This window comes from Hypanus sabinus, chromosome X1 (assembly GCF_030144855.1).
Source record: "Hypanus sabinus isolate sHypSab1 chromosome X1, sHypSab1.hap1, whole genome shotgun sequence".
NCBI classification, from domain to species: Eukaryota; Metazoa; Chordata; class Chondrichthyes; order Myliobatiformes; family Dasyatidae; genus Hypanus; species Hypanus sabinus.
Window position 1 is genome coordinate 12,632,574 of NC_082738.1, and position 14,284 is coordinate 12,646,857.

General features: G+C 38.8%; 1 protein-coding gene across 5 annotated transcripts in view; it reads left to right on the forward strand.

Annotated features, from left to right (window-relative positions):
- cdc27 (cell division cycle 27) overlaps window positions 1–14,284 on the forward strand; it is a 135,926-nt gene that overhangs the window by 23,885 nt on the left and 97,757 nt on the right. For all 5 annotated transcript variants that reach the window (XR_009508936.1, XR_009508935.1, XM_059955806.1 and 2 more), the window contains exons 2-6: window positions 471–546; window positions 3,835–3,982; window positions 5,944–6,069; window positions 7,222–7,319; window positions 7,403–7,560. Coding sequence is in view for 3 of the 5 variants with exons in the window: in XM_059955806.1 (XP_059811789.1) it covers window positions 471–546; window positions 3,835–3,982; window positions 5,944–6,069; window positions 7,222–7,319; window positions 7,403–7,560 (606 nt within the window). In the remaining 2 variants the exon portion in view is untranslated. The remainder of the gene's footprint in view (window positions 1–470; window positions 547–3,834; window positions 3,983–5,943; window positions 6,070–7,221; window positions 7,320–7,402; window positions 7,561–14,284) is intronic.

A 14,284-nucleotide genomic window follows, 5' to 3' on the forward strand; every position in this document is an offset into this window, starting at 1 on the left:
AAGTTAGATGATGCAATAATGATCCGAAACACAAGAATAAATCTCCAACAGAATTTTTTTTAAAAGGGTTCACATACTTTGTCCAGCCTGGACTGTGAATAATTAAACCGTGTGTTCAATAAAGACATGAAAAGTACATTTGGTTGTGTGTTATTAATTTAGGCAGATTGTGTTCATCTATTATTGTGACTTGGATGAAGATCAAACTACATTTTGAGTAATTGCAGAAGGTTCACAAACTTTTTCTTGCAACTGTACTTGTCTGTAGCAGTGGTGTGGTGGGCTAAAGGGATTGGTTCTGTTACATGACTGAGTCTTGAATTGCTTTCCTACTAGCACAGTCAGTTCTTTGTTTCATTTTGGCATTTTATTGAGCTGTAAATCTTGAACATAGTTAAATCTCAGTAATGTTTATCTTTTTGAAAATTTGATACATTTGTTAAAGATTTCTCTTTTTTTTCTTTCTGCAGGCTGCTATTTGGCATGCACTTAACCACTATGCTTATCGGGATGCGGTCTTCCTTGCAGAAAGACTCTATGCTGAAGGTATGTAGGAACAGCCATGATGTGATGGCATGAATGGTACCACCTGAGAGTGAATGAGCAATTGAATGTTAAGCTAACATGATTATGATGTGCTTTCTGCCTGCTGTCTTTCAGAGGAGACTCAGAATTTCAGATAGTTGTTTTGCGAAGAACCAGTGGGAAGTTTGCGGGTGATGGGCAGATGGAGTGGGTGGAGGAGGTTAAAGGAATGCAGGTGGGGGACTGGAGTGGGTGTAGGAGGAAATGGATAAATCAGAGAGGAAACAGATGAGGGAGGAGTTCAACAGAAGTTGGCGAATTCAATGTTCATGTCATTTGTAGAATACCCAGGTGGAATGTGAGAGGTATTGTTCTTGTTTGCTTACCCTCATCTGTGCAGTGGTGGAGGCTGAGAAGAATCAAGTTTGAGAGGTAGAGGGGAAGAGAATTAAAATGGCTAGCAACTGAGAGATTGAGGTGGTCATGGTAGAGGAAGTGCAGGTGTTCAGCAATGCAGTCACTTAGTTTATGCCTGGTCACACCGATGTAGAGATCATATTAGAACCACTGGGAAAAAATAAACTATTTCCAAACAGATGCACCTGGATGGGCCTGTTGGGCCCTGGGTGGTGGTGAGAGAGGAAGTGTAGAGACAGTTAGTATCCTTCCTGATGACAGGGGTATGTGCTTGGGGAGGGGAGATGTGAATGAGTGATCTTTGCAGAAAGGTTTAAGAAGGGAACAACGTAGATGGTGGTGGAATCACATTGTTGCTGGTGGAAGTTGTGAATGGTGTGCTGGGTGCTTGGGCTGGTGTGGTGATGTGTAAGAACCAAAGAAACTATTCCAGTGTTGCCTTGTGGTGTGTACAGAAGTGTTCAAAATAAATGAAATGTGAGGGAGGCATTATTTACTGAGAAGAGGATATCTTGGATGTTATGGACAGGAAAGCCTCACCAAACAAATGTAGCAAAGATGGAGAAATTGAGGAAAAGGAAATGCATCCTTTCAAGAGCAGGTGGGAGAAGGCAAAGTCTGGATTGCTGTGGGGTTGGTGGAGATGGAAAAAGGAAGGGGAAGTGTTAGAGATAGACCGAGTGAACTTGGGGACGGCGTAGAAATTGTTTGTGACACTGATGAAATTATGAACTCCATATAGGTGTAAGAGGCAGCAGCCTAGTGTTAATGTCATGGAGAAATGTTTGGGTAGTGGTGCCTGAATAGATTTAGAAAATAGCTACATTAGGAGCAGTCCAATGAAAAATCAGGTGGGGCAGGAGTGTGATAGTTTGATACCTATAGAATCAAAATACATCACCAAACAAGGTCCTGGCTTTACTCCAGTTGGTCACATTTCTGCTTTGAAAGTGCAGACTATGTTAACTTTTCTCCATGTTTTTGAGAACTCTTGGAGAATGTAAGTAAAAATATGAGCATGTTGCGATTTCATGGTCTCCAGACATTTTAAGTCTCTGGAATACCAGTTGAGTACAGGTTTCCCCCCACTATCTGAAGGTAGAGCGTTCCTATGAATGGTTCATAAGCCGGAATGTCGTAAAGTGAATAAGCAATTACCATTTATTTATATGGGAAAAATTTGTGAGTGTTCCCAGACCCAAAAAATAACCTGCAATATCATGCCAAGTAACACAAAACCTAAAATAACAGTAATGTATAGTAAAAGCAGGAATGATATAATAAATACACAGCCTATATAAAGTAGAAATACTTTTCTGCAATCATTGCAGTACTGTGGCATAGCAAAAATCACACTATGTATAATCTCACTATGTAGTGGAAGCAGTCTCTCCAGTGACCTTTTAAGCTATGAAGCTGCAAAATCATATCAAATAACACAAAAATACACAGCCTATATAAAGTAGAAATAATGTATGTACAGTGTAGTTTCACTTACTGGAAACGGGAAGGCAGCGAGCACGCTGTTGGTGTGTAAGGCTGTCGTCGGAGGTTGGGATGCTCGGCAATTTTTTCCAATAAATTGCAGTTTCGTCACAGTTAAATACTTATACAAATAACCACCTTCTGTAATTATTTTCTTCAGTTCTGCTGGAAACTATTCTGCAGCTTCAGTATCAGCTGAAGCACTCTCTCCAGTAAACTTTAAGCTATGAAGCTGCCCTCGCCTCAGAAACCGATCAAACCACCCATGACTACCTTTAAATTCTACTTTTGCAACACTTTCATCACCATTGTCCAGTGCTTTCTGTTTCAGCTTATTTAAAACTACTGACTGATTTCTCCTAAAGTAAAAGATAACTTAATGGACCACCACGCTTTGTCTACCCATCAATCCACTCAAGCAACAGACTTCCAGTTTTATCCATTATTGGATGCCAACTAAGAGAGACCACTTTGCTATGAGCAGAACCAATGGCAGCTTTCAAGATTCTTTCTCTCTGTGTATAAATAGAGCGAATGGTTCAATGTGCGGACAATGTCCTTTGTTCACCACGATTGAAATGCTCAATTATGTCTAGCTTACTGCTTGTGAGCTCTCGTAGGCTTTTCTGATACCTTAGAACTCATCTTGCTAACAGATGCACAAAATAAATCAACATAAAGCACATGTTTAAGCTATGGTGGCTAGAATGCAGTTCCGGGGGAGGAGCTTGGCTGCTTGGGCCGCGCGCTGCTTTTTTTTGTAACAGTGAAGAACGCCTGTTTGCGAAAGCATGTAACTAATGTAGGTCTTTTGTAACAGTGAGATACTGTAAAGTGAACTTTAGAAAAATGGGGGTCACCTGTAATCCTCTGAGTTAATCTGTTTAGAAATTCTTGATTACATCATAATGAATATTTTAATTGATAATACTGCCAGCTTTATTGTTAGTGATCATTAAATTACAGTGGTTGAAAGAATATTTTCTGAATTGAACTGAGTTGTCCGTTATGTTTCGTTGGTTGCATTTGGTATTGTTATTTTGTTTTCTGCTAAATCTTTAATTTGAAAGGCAATGAATGGTTTTTAAAACCCACCCATTGTTGGGGGAATGTTAGTTCTGAAAAACAGTTTTGAGCCCACCCATAAATTCAAATTGCCATTCATTTAATGAAATGGAACCTTGTCCAGACCATCGGACATACCAGTGATTCTGTTGTTAATCTGTGAACTTCCTCAAGCAATGAAGTGCGATCATGTTTGCTTTGTCCAGGTAGGAATTAAGGGAGGGAAAATGCATAAAGCTCTTCTAGGGTTTTTAAATGGTGTTCACAGCAAGTAAAATATTATTTTGGCTTTCAGAAAATACGTATAGTGTTTATGAAAAATGCTTTCATTTTATTCTGCAGTTTGTTCTGAAGAAGCTCTATTTCTCTTGGCAACCTGTTACTATCGCTCAGGGAAAGCATACAAAGCCTACCGGCTTTTGAAAACTCATAGCTGTACTACTCCTCAGTGCAAGTACCTTCTTGCCAGATGTTGTATGGATATCAGCAAGTAAGTAAATGGAAGTTTGAAGATCATAACCTCAGTTTCTCTTAAAGCAGTGAATGTACAGTCCAATTATTGGTAATCTGTTTCTGTTGAGGTGGAAATGATTACTTAGGTTTTTGCTTGGTTCCCTGTTTCTTTTCTAATTTCTACTATTAGAGAACAAGCATTTCAGGTGACAGGGAGAAAGTTCTGAGGAGATATGTTGGGCAATCTTTTTACAGAGTGGTGGGTGCTTGGAATGTGGCGGGAGTGGAGGCAGATATCAGAGGTGTTGAAGAGGTATAAGAATATGTTGAGAGTGATGTGATATGGACATAGTATATGCAGAAGAGTTGGTTTTAGTTTGTCATTTAATTAGTTTATCGCAGCATCATGGGCTGGAGTGTCTTTTTCTATGCTGTAATATTCTATATCATGTTTCTCAAAAGTGTTGAAATATATTAAAAATTAATTTGTCCTTTTGTCAGTTTGCTTAATGGGGAAACTAGATTTTCAGAATCAGGTTTATCATCGCTGGCATGTGATATGAAATTTGTTAACTTAGCAGCAGCAGTTCAATGTAATACATAATCTAGCAGAGAAAAAAATAAATATAATAAGTAAATCAATTACAGTATGCATTGAATAGATTAAAAACATGCAAAAACAGATACTGTATATTGTTTAAAAAGTGAGGTAGTGTCCAAAGATTCAATATCCATTTAGGAATCAGATGGCAGAGGAGAAGAAGCTGTTCCTGAATCGCTGAGTGTGTGCCTTCAGGCTTCTGTACCTCCTTCCTGATAGTGAGAAAAGTGCATGTCTGGGTGCTGGAAATCCTTAATAATGGATACCGCCTTTCTGAGACACCACTCCCTGAAGATGCCCTGGGTACTTTGTTGGCTAGTACCCAAGATGGAGCTGACCAGATTTACAACCCTCTGCAGCTTCTTTTGGTCCTGTGCAGTAACCCCCCACACAAGTACCAGACAGTGATGCAGCCTGTCAGAATGCTCTCCACTGTACATATATAGAAGTTTTTGAGTGTATTTGTTAACATGCCAAATCTCTTCAAACTCCTAATGAAGTATAGTCGTATAGTGGCTGTCTTGCCTTCTTTATAACTACATTGATATGTTGGGACCAGGTTAGATTCTCAGAGACCTTGACACCCAGGAACTTGAAATTGTTCCCTCTCTCCACTTCTGATCCCTCTATGAGGATTGGTATGTGTTCCTTCATCTTACCCTTCCTGAAGTCCACAATCAGCTCTTTCGTCTTACTGACATTAAGTGCCAGGTTGCTTTTGCTATTTAATTTGGTTCTTTCACTAAACTGTCTTGATTGCTTCATGTGGACCTGGCTTGTGAAGTTGAATTGTCTTGGAGATGGGGGTTTTTTTTGTCCCTGTCAATGTTATAATTAATGATGGTACAATCACCAACGTAATTATGTTTTGTTCTTGAAGGATGACTTCAATGATCTTGGAATGGGGAGCTTGTCTACCTTTAGATGATTCTTGCTCCAATTTTGTTTTGTCCTCAACCTTGTGTCATTCTGTAGTTGAACTGTTACAGGCAGAAGCTGTTCATATCAATTTTGTTTAGTGTGGTAGAGGTGATTGATCTGTTAATTTGGATTCAGTATGTTTTAGTCGTGGAACCAAACATCAAAAAGAAATTCTCCTGAAATAAAGGTGAGTTTATCATTAATGTTTTTACTTTTTAGCCTAAATTACTGAGGGAGATTGAATGTTTTTGTTGTGCTTGAACTGAGGTGTTGGCTTATTTTGTCTATGCCATAAATGAAATCACTTGATCTCATCCAAGTGGGTTGCTGTTTCTTGACTAGTTTCTCAATATATGGTAGGAAGTCAAATAGTCACTACTGATCAGAAATCCATAAAGAAAATATTTTTAAACTGCTTTTTATATCCAAGGACAGCTTTGGTCCCAGAAAATAATTCCTTCTGCTTATTTCTCTAGACCAGCAGAGGGAGAACAGATTTTAGCTGGTGGAATACTGAACAAACAGAAAAGCCATGATGATATTATTACGGAGTTTGGAGATTCAGCTTGTTTTACATTGTCTTTATTAGGACATATATACTGGTAAGTTCATGTGTATTAGATTGTAAATATTTACTGGCTTTGATACTGAAGTCAGGTACTGGTTAAAAATCCAGAGAGTCCTACAGAAGAGGTGCATTAATCTCACGAGTAATATCATGCAAGGTTATGATAGTATAATACAATGTTTGCTGTATTTGCAGTCAAAATTGTAAAATGCTAAGCTGGATGTGTGTTCAAATTTGACCATTTGTAGCTTGGCTGGGGAATTTGCAGCTTGGTGGGGGGGGGAAGGTGCTGATTTTTCTGCTTGAGACATGCATCTGAATAGAATGTAGGAACAGTGCAAGGAAGTGATGCTGAGATTGACCATCAAATAGTGGAGTGGGTCAAGAGGTTGAATGGCCCACTTCAATTTCTTGCATTCTTATGCTCTTGGTAAAGTACCTGATGACAAGACTAAGTAAATGTTATTTAATTAACTAGCCATGTTGTAGTTTTAAACTTTAGTTCATTATTTTAACAAAGTCATGGATCTTGGTAAATACTGAACTCTTAATTCAAATAAGAGGCTAATTTGCAGGTACCACCAACATGTATTTCTCATAATGGGTGTTGACATTTATTCCCCCCCCCCCAATGATTTTGATGGTAGAGGCATCAATAGTTTGTTTCAGATAATTTGCCTTGATGATAGTAGCCTTAATGCATTCAAGCTCAACCTAGAATTTCACTCAGTGAACACAGTATACCTTAGCTCATGAGTGAAGGAGAGGGTATTTTCTACTGATCAATGCTGTATTGTAAACTGCCTATTAAAACATCTAATGAGATGACTTTAAAATGTTCACATGTTAAAAGAGTTGGTATCGAAGAAGCTGATACAAGTTTACCCAAGAAATGGCAGGTGCTGGAATGTGGAGCAAAAAGCAAATTGCTATAGAAACTTAGTCCACTATTGCTGAATTTGTCCAAATTACTTCACTACTTTTAGTCTAGTGTGCAAAAATCGCCCTCTGTTCCTGTGATAAGAATTGTGCAAATCCAACCTGGATGCTGCAGTTAATCACGGTACAAGTGTTGACTGAAATTGTGATAATTTGGAACAAGAAAATCTATGCAAAACAAATGAACTTGGCTATAATATCTTTATGACCTGTTTTTGTGTACTCATAATTGTTTGTTTCCTTGCAGTAAAACAGATCGAATGGCCAAAGGAGCAGACTGTTACCAAAAAAGCCTTAGTCTAAATCCCTTTCTTTGGTCCCCTTTCGAATCGTTATGTGAAATAGGTATGCTGATAATTTTTTTTTAATTAAAGTTTTACTTAAAAAGAAGTTGAAGCTAAATACTGTTTCCATCCCTCCCCTTTTAGGTGAAAAACCAGATCCTGATCAGACATTTAAATTGACATCTCTCCAGAATTTTAGTAGTTATCAGCCAAGTTTATGTATGCCTTTGTCTTTGAATCATGGTGTCCAACATAACAGGCAACCTGACACTGTCCTGATGGAAACACCACAAGACACTATTGTGAGTTCAATTTAATTATTTTTGCCAAATTGCTGCAACTTCATCACCTGTTTTGAAATTTTTGATGTTCCTCTGTATGTATGTTACAGGTGAGTAAATGGCACAATTTAGTGAGGTTTTTTAATCATAGTCTGGTCCTAAAATATCATGCAGTTTAGAAGACCTAACTTTATTTAGCCCAACAGGCTTTTTTTTTTATATAAACTTCATAAATGTAACTGCTTTTATCTGAAGATTTCTTTTTGAAATAAAAAGACATATCAAGAGATCATTAGCTGGTGAAAAAGTAGTGTGTAGTCAAAACAAATGAGAAAATCTGCAGATGCTGGAAATCTAAGTAACACATAAAATGCTGGAGGAACTCAGCAAGCCAGGCAGCATCTATCGAAAAGAGTACGGTTGACGTTTCAGGTTGAGACTTGTTGAAGGGTCTTGGCCTGAAATGTCGACTGTACTCTTTTACCATTAAATGCTGCCTGGCCTGCTGAGTTCCTCCAGAATTTTGTGTGTATTGTAGTCATAACAACTTGGGTTTTTGATCTTTGAAATTGTTAAAAGTCTATCATGCCAGTCCTGAATCCATGACTGAATGCAACTTTCTTGGAGACCACCCTACATACAACAGTTCTGTAGATAGCAACAGCAAAGTCATCTCAAACTTTGAGCTGCAATCCCAGGTAGCACAGTTACGAAGCCAGTAAAGCTGCTCCTTCACAATTTAGTCTTGACTTCCAGCACTTTGTGTGGAGTTGGCATGTACTCCCTGTGACTACATAGGTTTCTTTCAGATACTCATGGATATGTGGATGGTAGGTGAATTGGATAATGTATTAATGCCTGCAGTGTTAGTGGGTAGTAGAATTGATGGGAATTTTGGGAGCAAAGTTTGCAGGGAAAATTAATGGTGTGGTGGAACTGTTCTGTGAACTGGCATAGACTTCATGGACTAAAATTGCCACTTCATGTGTCAGCAGGAAGTATCAAAATTATCCTGATTTTCGAGTTCAAACAACAAGCAGTGAATCTTCTAGAATATTCCTATGTGCTGGGGTGTTGATATTCATCTTGCCTGGGAAGTCATAGATTCCAGAAAGAGTGTTACTCTGTAACAGTGCTCCCAGATCTAATTTAGAACTTGATGATTTCAAGTAAAATTCCAGAGGCTTTGGCACATATCCTTGTCAAATGTTTTATTATGAGAGAATACTGGTGTTGTTTGCAATGATCTCTGAAATGAATTGTCAAATCTTGTGTAACCTTTTGAAGAACATTGTTAAGCCAGGTTTCTTGGTTGAACATTACATTGACATTTGTGGTGATTTACTATATGCAGTTTTGTATATTACATTAGTATTGCATTTGCTAAGTTCTTTTTAATGTTGAGCAATGAAGGAAAATTAGATTAGTATTGAAAACTGGTGCTTGGGTGTCATTTGATTTCAGTGAATGGTGGTATGAGGGCTAAATGGCTTATTCCTGCTATTTGCTATTGTGTACACTTAAATTGTGATCAATATTTCAGATTTGATGGAACACTTGTGTTTTTTGCACTTTTATGCTGACTCTAGTAAACTAAATACTGATACTGTATGCTTTTATAATTGCTTTCTGGGTTTTTTTGCAAAATTGCACATTATAGTTGACTTTTTCTACTCTGCATGTATTGTTTTTTTAATCATTCTTATCAAAATGAATAAATTATGCCTTCTCTACATGAAATTTTGTCTTTACATTCCGCCATGGCCTTCAATGCCTTTTGACTTTTGGGAATGGAGGAAAGCAGTGATTGAGTACATATAAAAGTAGTTACGTGAGTTTGCAAAGTCACTAAAAATAACCACGCACTAGTTTTTAATGATTGGAAGCATGGAGTTGAAGATCAGAAGTTGTGTTAAAGCTGTATCATGCCTTGCTTGGAACCTGGTGTGCAGTAGAAGTCACAATATTCTAAATAGAATGTCAAGACAGTGAGAGATCCCACACAAGATTCACAAAGGGGATTTCAGTTTCTCTTCTCTTCCTCTCTTCTCTCCCCCCCCCCCCCCACCTCAATCTTTTGAGGATTTGGTCATTGTTAACTAAGGGCAGCATTTATTGACCATCCCAAATTCACCATGAAAAGGTGATGGCAATCGGCCTTGAGTGCTGCTGTTTTTCTGGTAAAGGCTCTTCAGCAACATTTTGTGGTAAGAGAGTGAAGACACTGATAAATTTCTAATTCAAGTTTGTGTGTGGCTTGGAGGGGAGCCTGCAAGTGATGGTGTTCCAATGTTCTTAACATTCCCAAATATATCTTGCTGGTAGAGATCATGGCTTTAGGAGTAATGTAGGTAAGTAACAGGAATGTTTTTTTTTTAAAAATGGTACATACTACAGCCACTGTAAGCTGGTGGTAGAAATATATTCTTAGGGTACTGGTTGGAGAATCTTTAGGCTGGTTTATTCTGAATGGTATAAAGCTTAAGAGTTGCTGGAACTGGGCTCATCCAGGCAAATGCGGCAAGTCCATTGTACTTCTGATCAGTGTCTTTTAAAAATCATTTGGCTGAGCTTGGTCTACTTTTGTAGCCATAATATGTATGTAGCTGGTCTGGTTGAAATTTGGGTGATTAGTGACTTCCAGGAAGTAGCTGGTGGGGTATTTGAAATTTAACAGCATGTCTTGGGGAGGTGGTTAGTCTCTCTTATTTTGAAGATGGTTATGTTTGACCACGTGCCACTTGTTACCATTTATCAGTCCATAGCAGTATATTCTCTTGTTTTGCTGCTTGTAGGTATAGGCGTCTTCTTTTGCTGGGGAGGCGTGAAGTAAATCAAATGTTGTTATACAAAGAGCAAACATCTCTGCCTGTGACCTGGGGGTAGAAGTAAGGGAGTTGATGAACCAACAGAAGATCCTTGAGCCAAGGACAGTATGCTGAACAATTCCTGCAGTGAAATCCTGAGACTGATGATTGATCTCTCATAACTACAGGCATATTTCTTTGAGAGGTGTGACTCGAACTGTGGAATTGTTATCTCCCCCTGATACCCATTGAGTAAAATTTTACCTGGACTCCTGGATTCTCAATTGATCAAATGCTGCCTTGCTGTTAGGACCGATCAGTCCCATCACACTGCAAATTACCTACAAAGTACCTGCAAAGGTACTTTGTGGTATGGACATTAAAGTACATAACTGGAAAACATTTTGTGCCTTTACAATGTTTGGTACTACTTCAAAAGATTGGATTTAATTCTTTTTGTCTCAATGAAATGCAATGGAATAGTAAAATATTTTGGTTATTTAAGACTCCTTGAGAAGTTAACTGCTTTGGGTATGGAGGTAAATAGAGGCCAACATGGCAGATTTCAGTTCCTTTCTGGTTGTACTTATTCATTAGTTGTATTTTTCCCCAAATTCCAGGTTGATTCCGCTGCTTCCTTGCTAGGAATTAAACTTGTCTCTGTATCCAGTGCCTTGTAGAAGTATTCAGACCACACAACTATTTTCACATTTTACTGTCTCATATTCTAAATTTAAAATGTATTGAAGTAGGATTTTGAGTTGATCTACAAAACATTATGTCATGTCAAATCAAAAGAAAAGTTCCAAAACTGGTCAACAATTTGCTAAAAATTAAAACCAAACTTGAGGCAGTTTGTAATTACCCACACTAATTTTCATTAGATGCAATGTACTGTATATTACCTAACCAGCTCACTCAATTTGGTGTAGAAAATTGGAAGGTCACCTGTTTTCAATGAATTCCTAAGAATAAATATCCCCTCCTCTCTGTCAGATCTAACAGTATGGAAGATTTTCAACAGACCAAACCAAAATGAAGACAAAAGAGGATTTGAGACAAACCAATGAAATTATAGTAGATAAGCACTACTGTGGGGATGGGTGCAAGGCCATCTCAAAGGCACTGAACATGCCTCTGTGCAATCACTTGTTAACTAAATAAGAGTGGAAAAATATGAAACCACAGCCACAATGCCTAGGTCCCTCTAAACCCCGATCCACAGGCCCCTTGTTTGATAGCACTGGCCCATAGTGTAAAATAGGTTGGGAATCCCTGCTCTGAACTTAATCTCTGGAGAAGAATAGCACTTGTAAGAGAGGCTACTGTGACACCAACAGTCACTCTGAGTGAGATACAGAAGTCAGTGGTTTCAACTGGAGATGAAGCTCATGGCTACACAATCTCTAAGGCCTTGCACAAAAAGGGTATTTATGGAAGAGTGGCAAGGAAGAAGCCCTAGCTAAAAACAAAAGTACATCCTTGCCTGTAAAGACTTTGTAAACATTGCTTAGAAGATGTAAAGATGTGGAAGAAGGTCTTGTGGTTGGATGAGACTAAAGTGAAATTTTTAGCGTCAACACTAAATGGTACATGTGGCATAAACCTAATGCATTACATAGGCCAAGTAACACCATCCCTACTATAATGTATGTTGGGGGGTGGGGTGCATTTGTGTGTCCCGTTAGTCATGGTCGACCATGAGTACTGTGCCTCTAGTAGTCACTGGGGAGTGGCCTCTCCAGGGCAGAGTTGATATGGAGATCCATCTGTTGCCTATGCAGTGGAGCCGCCTTCTCCATCCTGATGCATGGTCCAAAGGGACGACGAGAGTCGATAGAGTTTGGTGCCAGCAGCATCGCAGGAGTTGCCGTGCCGGTGCTGGGTACAGCAGTCAGCCGCCTTCGGGACTCCGACTCCGGATTTTTCCTCGGGGTTTACTCCCAAAGCCTTTCCTGTGAGCGGGTATAGCTGCAAGGCAGTGGAGGTTTGAAATCGGAGTTTTCCCTCTCCTAGGTGAGCTACCATCCATGGTTAATGAGCCCCATCTTCCCGGAGAAACTGGTTTTAAGGTACCTTTGCCCCTTCTGTCAGTGAGAACAGCTCCACTGGGCATAAGAACTATGCCACACATGAAGGCCAGGAGTTGGACTTGGTTGTTAGAGACTGTTTGAGACGCACGCCATGAAGAGCATTTGTTTAGCAGTGGGAGCTCGTCCTCACCACCACCCTTTGGCTATGACTACCTTTGGAGGAGGTAGCATCATGCTATGGGGATGCTTTTCAGTAATAGGGACTGGAAACCTGGTCAGGAATTTTGATGGGAAGATGAGTGCTGCCAAATACAGAGAGATCATGGATTAAAAACCTGCCAGAAAGCTGAAACTAAGGAAGAAGTTCATCTTCCAGCAGGACAATGGCCCAGAGCAACTATGAGGTGGTTTCAAGTGTAGAAAATTAGTGTCCTTGAATAGCCCAGTTCAAGTCCTAATTTTAACTGATCAAACATCTCTGGAAAGATTTCAAGGTTGCTGTCCACCATCACTCCCTAACTTATCTGGCACAGCTTGAGCAATTTTGCAATGAGGAATGAGCAAATATTGCTCCATCATATTGTGCAAAGCTAATAAAGACTTGTCCAAAAAGACTACTGGCTGTAATAGCTGCAAGAAGTGGCTCAACTAAGTACTGAGCAAAGGCGGACAAATAATTTAGAACTGCTAATGTTTCTGTTTTTGAATTTTTCATGCTTTATAATTTTCCTTGTTTTTAGAGCTTTACTGTGAAAAAAGGACTGTGATTTACAAATAAAAATAATCAAGTTAAATTTATCAAAATCCCTAGTTGTGACACTCATTTATGTGAACAAAGGGTTGTGGGCTCAGTACTTTTTCAAGGCACTGCAGTTAGTCCAACCATCTGGATTACTGGTCCAGTTATTTAAGCATTATGCCACTATTGGGTATATATCAGGGAAAGAAAGCATTGGTTCTCCATTCTCTTTTTCTCTTGTTAAAAGATGAGAGGTGATTAACTTAAAAAAAAATATCAAAATTGAAATGTTTTGATAGAATTGATACAGAGAGAATGCCTCCTTATGAGGAATAAGAGGAATGTTTGAGTCCATCAATATGCAATGTTTGTTACTGCAGAATGATTGACGATATTACTGTAGATATTTCAGAGCTGAAGAGGGAACAAAAGGTTGGGTGGAAGGGGAAGACACCAGGCTTGGCTGGAGCAAAGTACAAGCTTGCACAGCTTAAGCCAGAAGCATCTATTAATACAATTTATCCTATGTAATTGTGCAAATCTACCTCTCCATTACTTTTGACTGCATTTTACCATCTGCTTTTAACTACATATTGTGGATGGCATAATATGTTACATGTCCAGTTTATTGTTGCATGAATCTCAGACGGTCTTGTTTTCATTGTTATCTTTCCATTGTGTTTCTTGACAGACTGCTGGACTTGTTTTCTGTGATGTGACAGATGATCAGCACCTGTATATTTGCTCACTCTGCTTGTTGTTCATTTGCTTCAGTTACATTTTTCAAATTATCTCCGGTCTGATGATTTCTAACTATTTGCAATTATTATGGAGTATTGCTTTCATTGAGCTTCCATTCTTTATTTGATTGTTGCACACAGTGTGTTCCGTATTGCAGCACTATATCGAAACATCTCTTTGGCCAACCAGTGTATGTGGGCAATTGTCCTCCATTTAAGCAAATAGTGTGTCTCACTTTGTCTGCTCTATTGAAGTTGCCTACAAATTTGTTCCATAAATGTAACCATGTAGAGTTAAAACAAATCACCAGAAATTTGTGTGATCTGGCAAATTGTCTTTCTAGAACTCAATGTATTTGGCAGATCTCTTGTGCCTTTTGGTATCTTGACACTTCCAATGTGTTTTCATGATTTTACCATTTATCT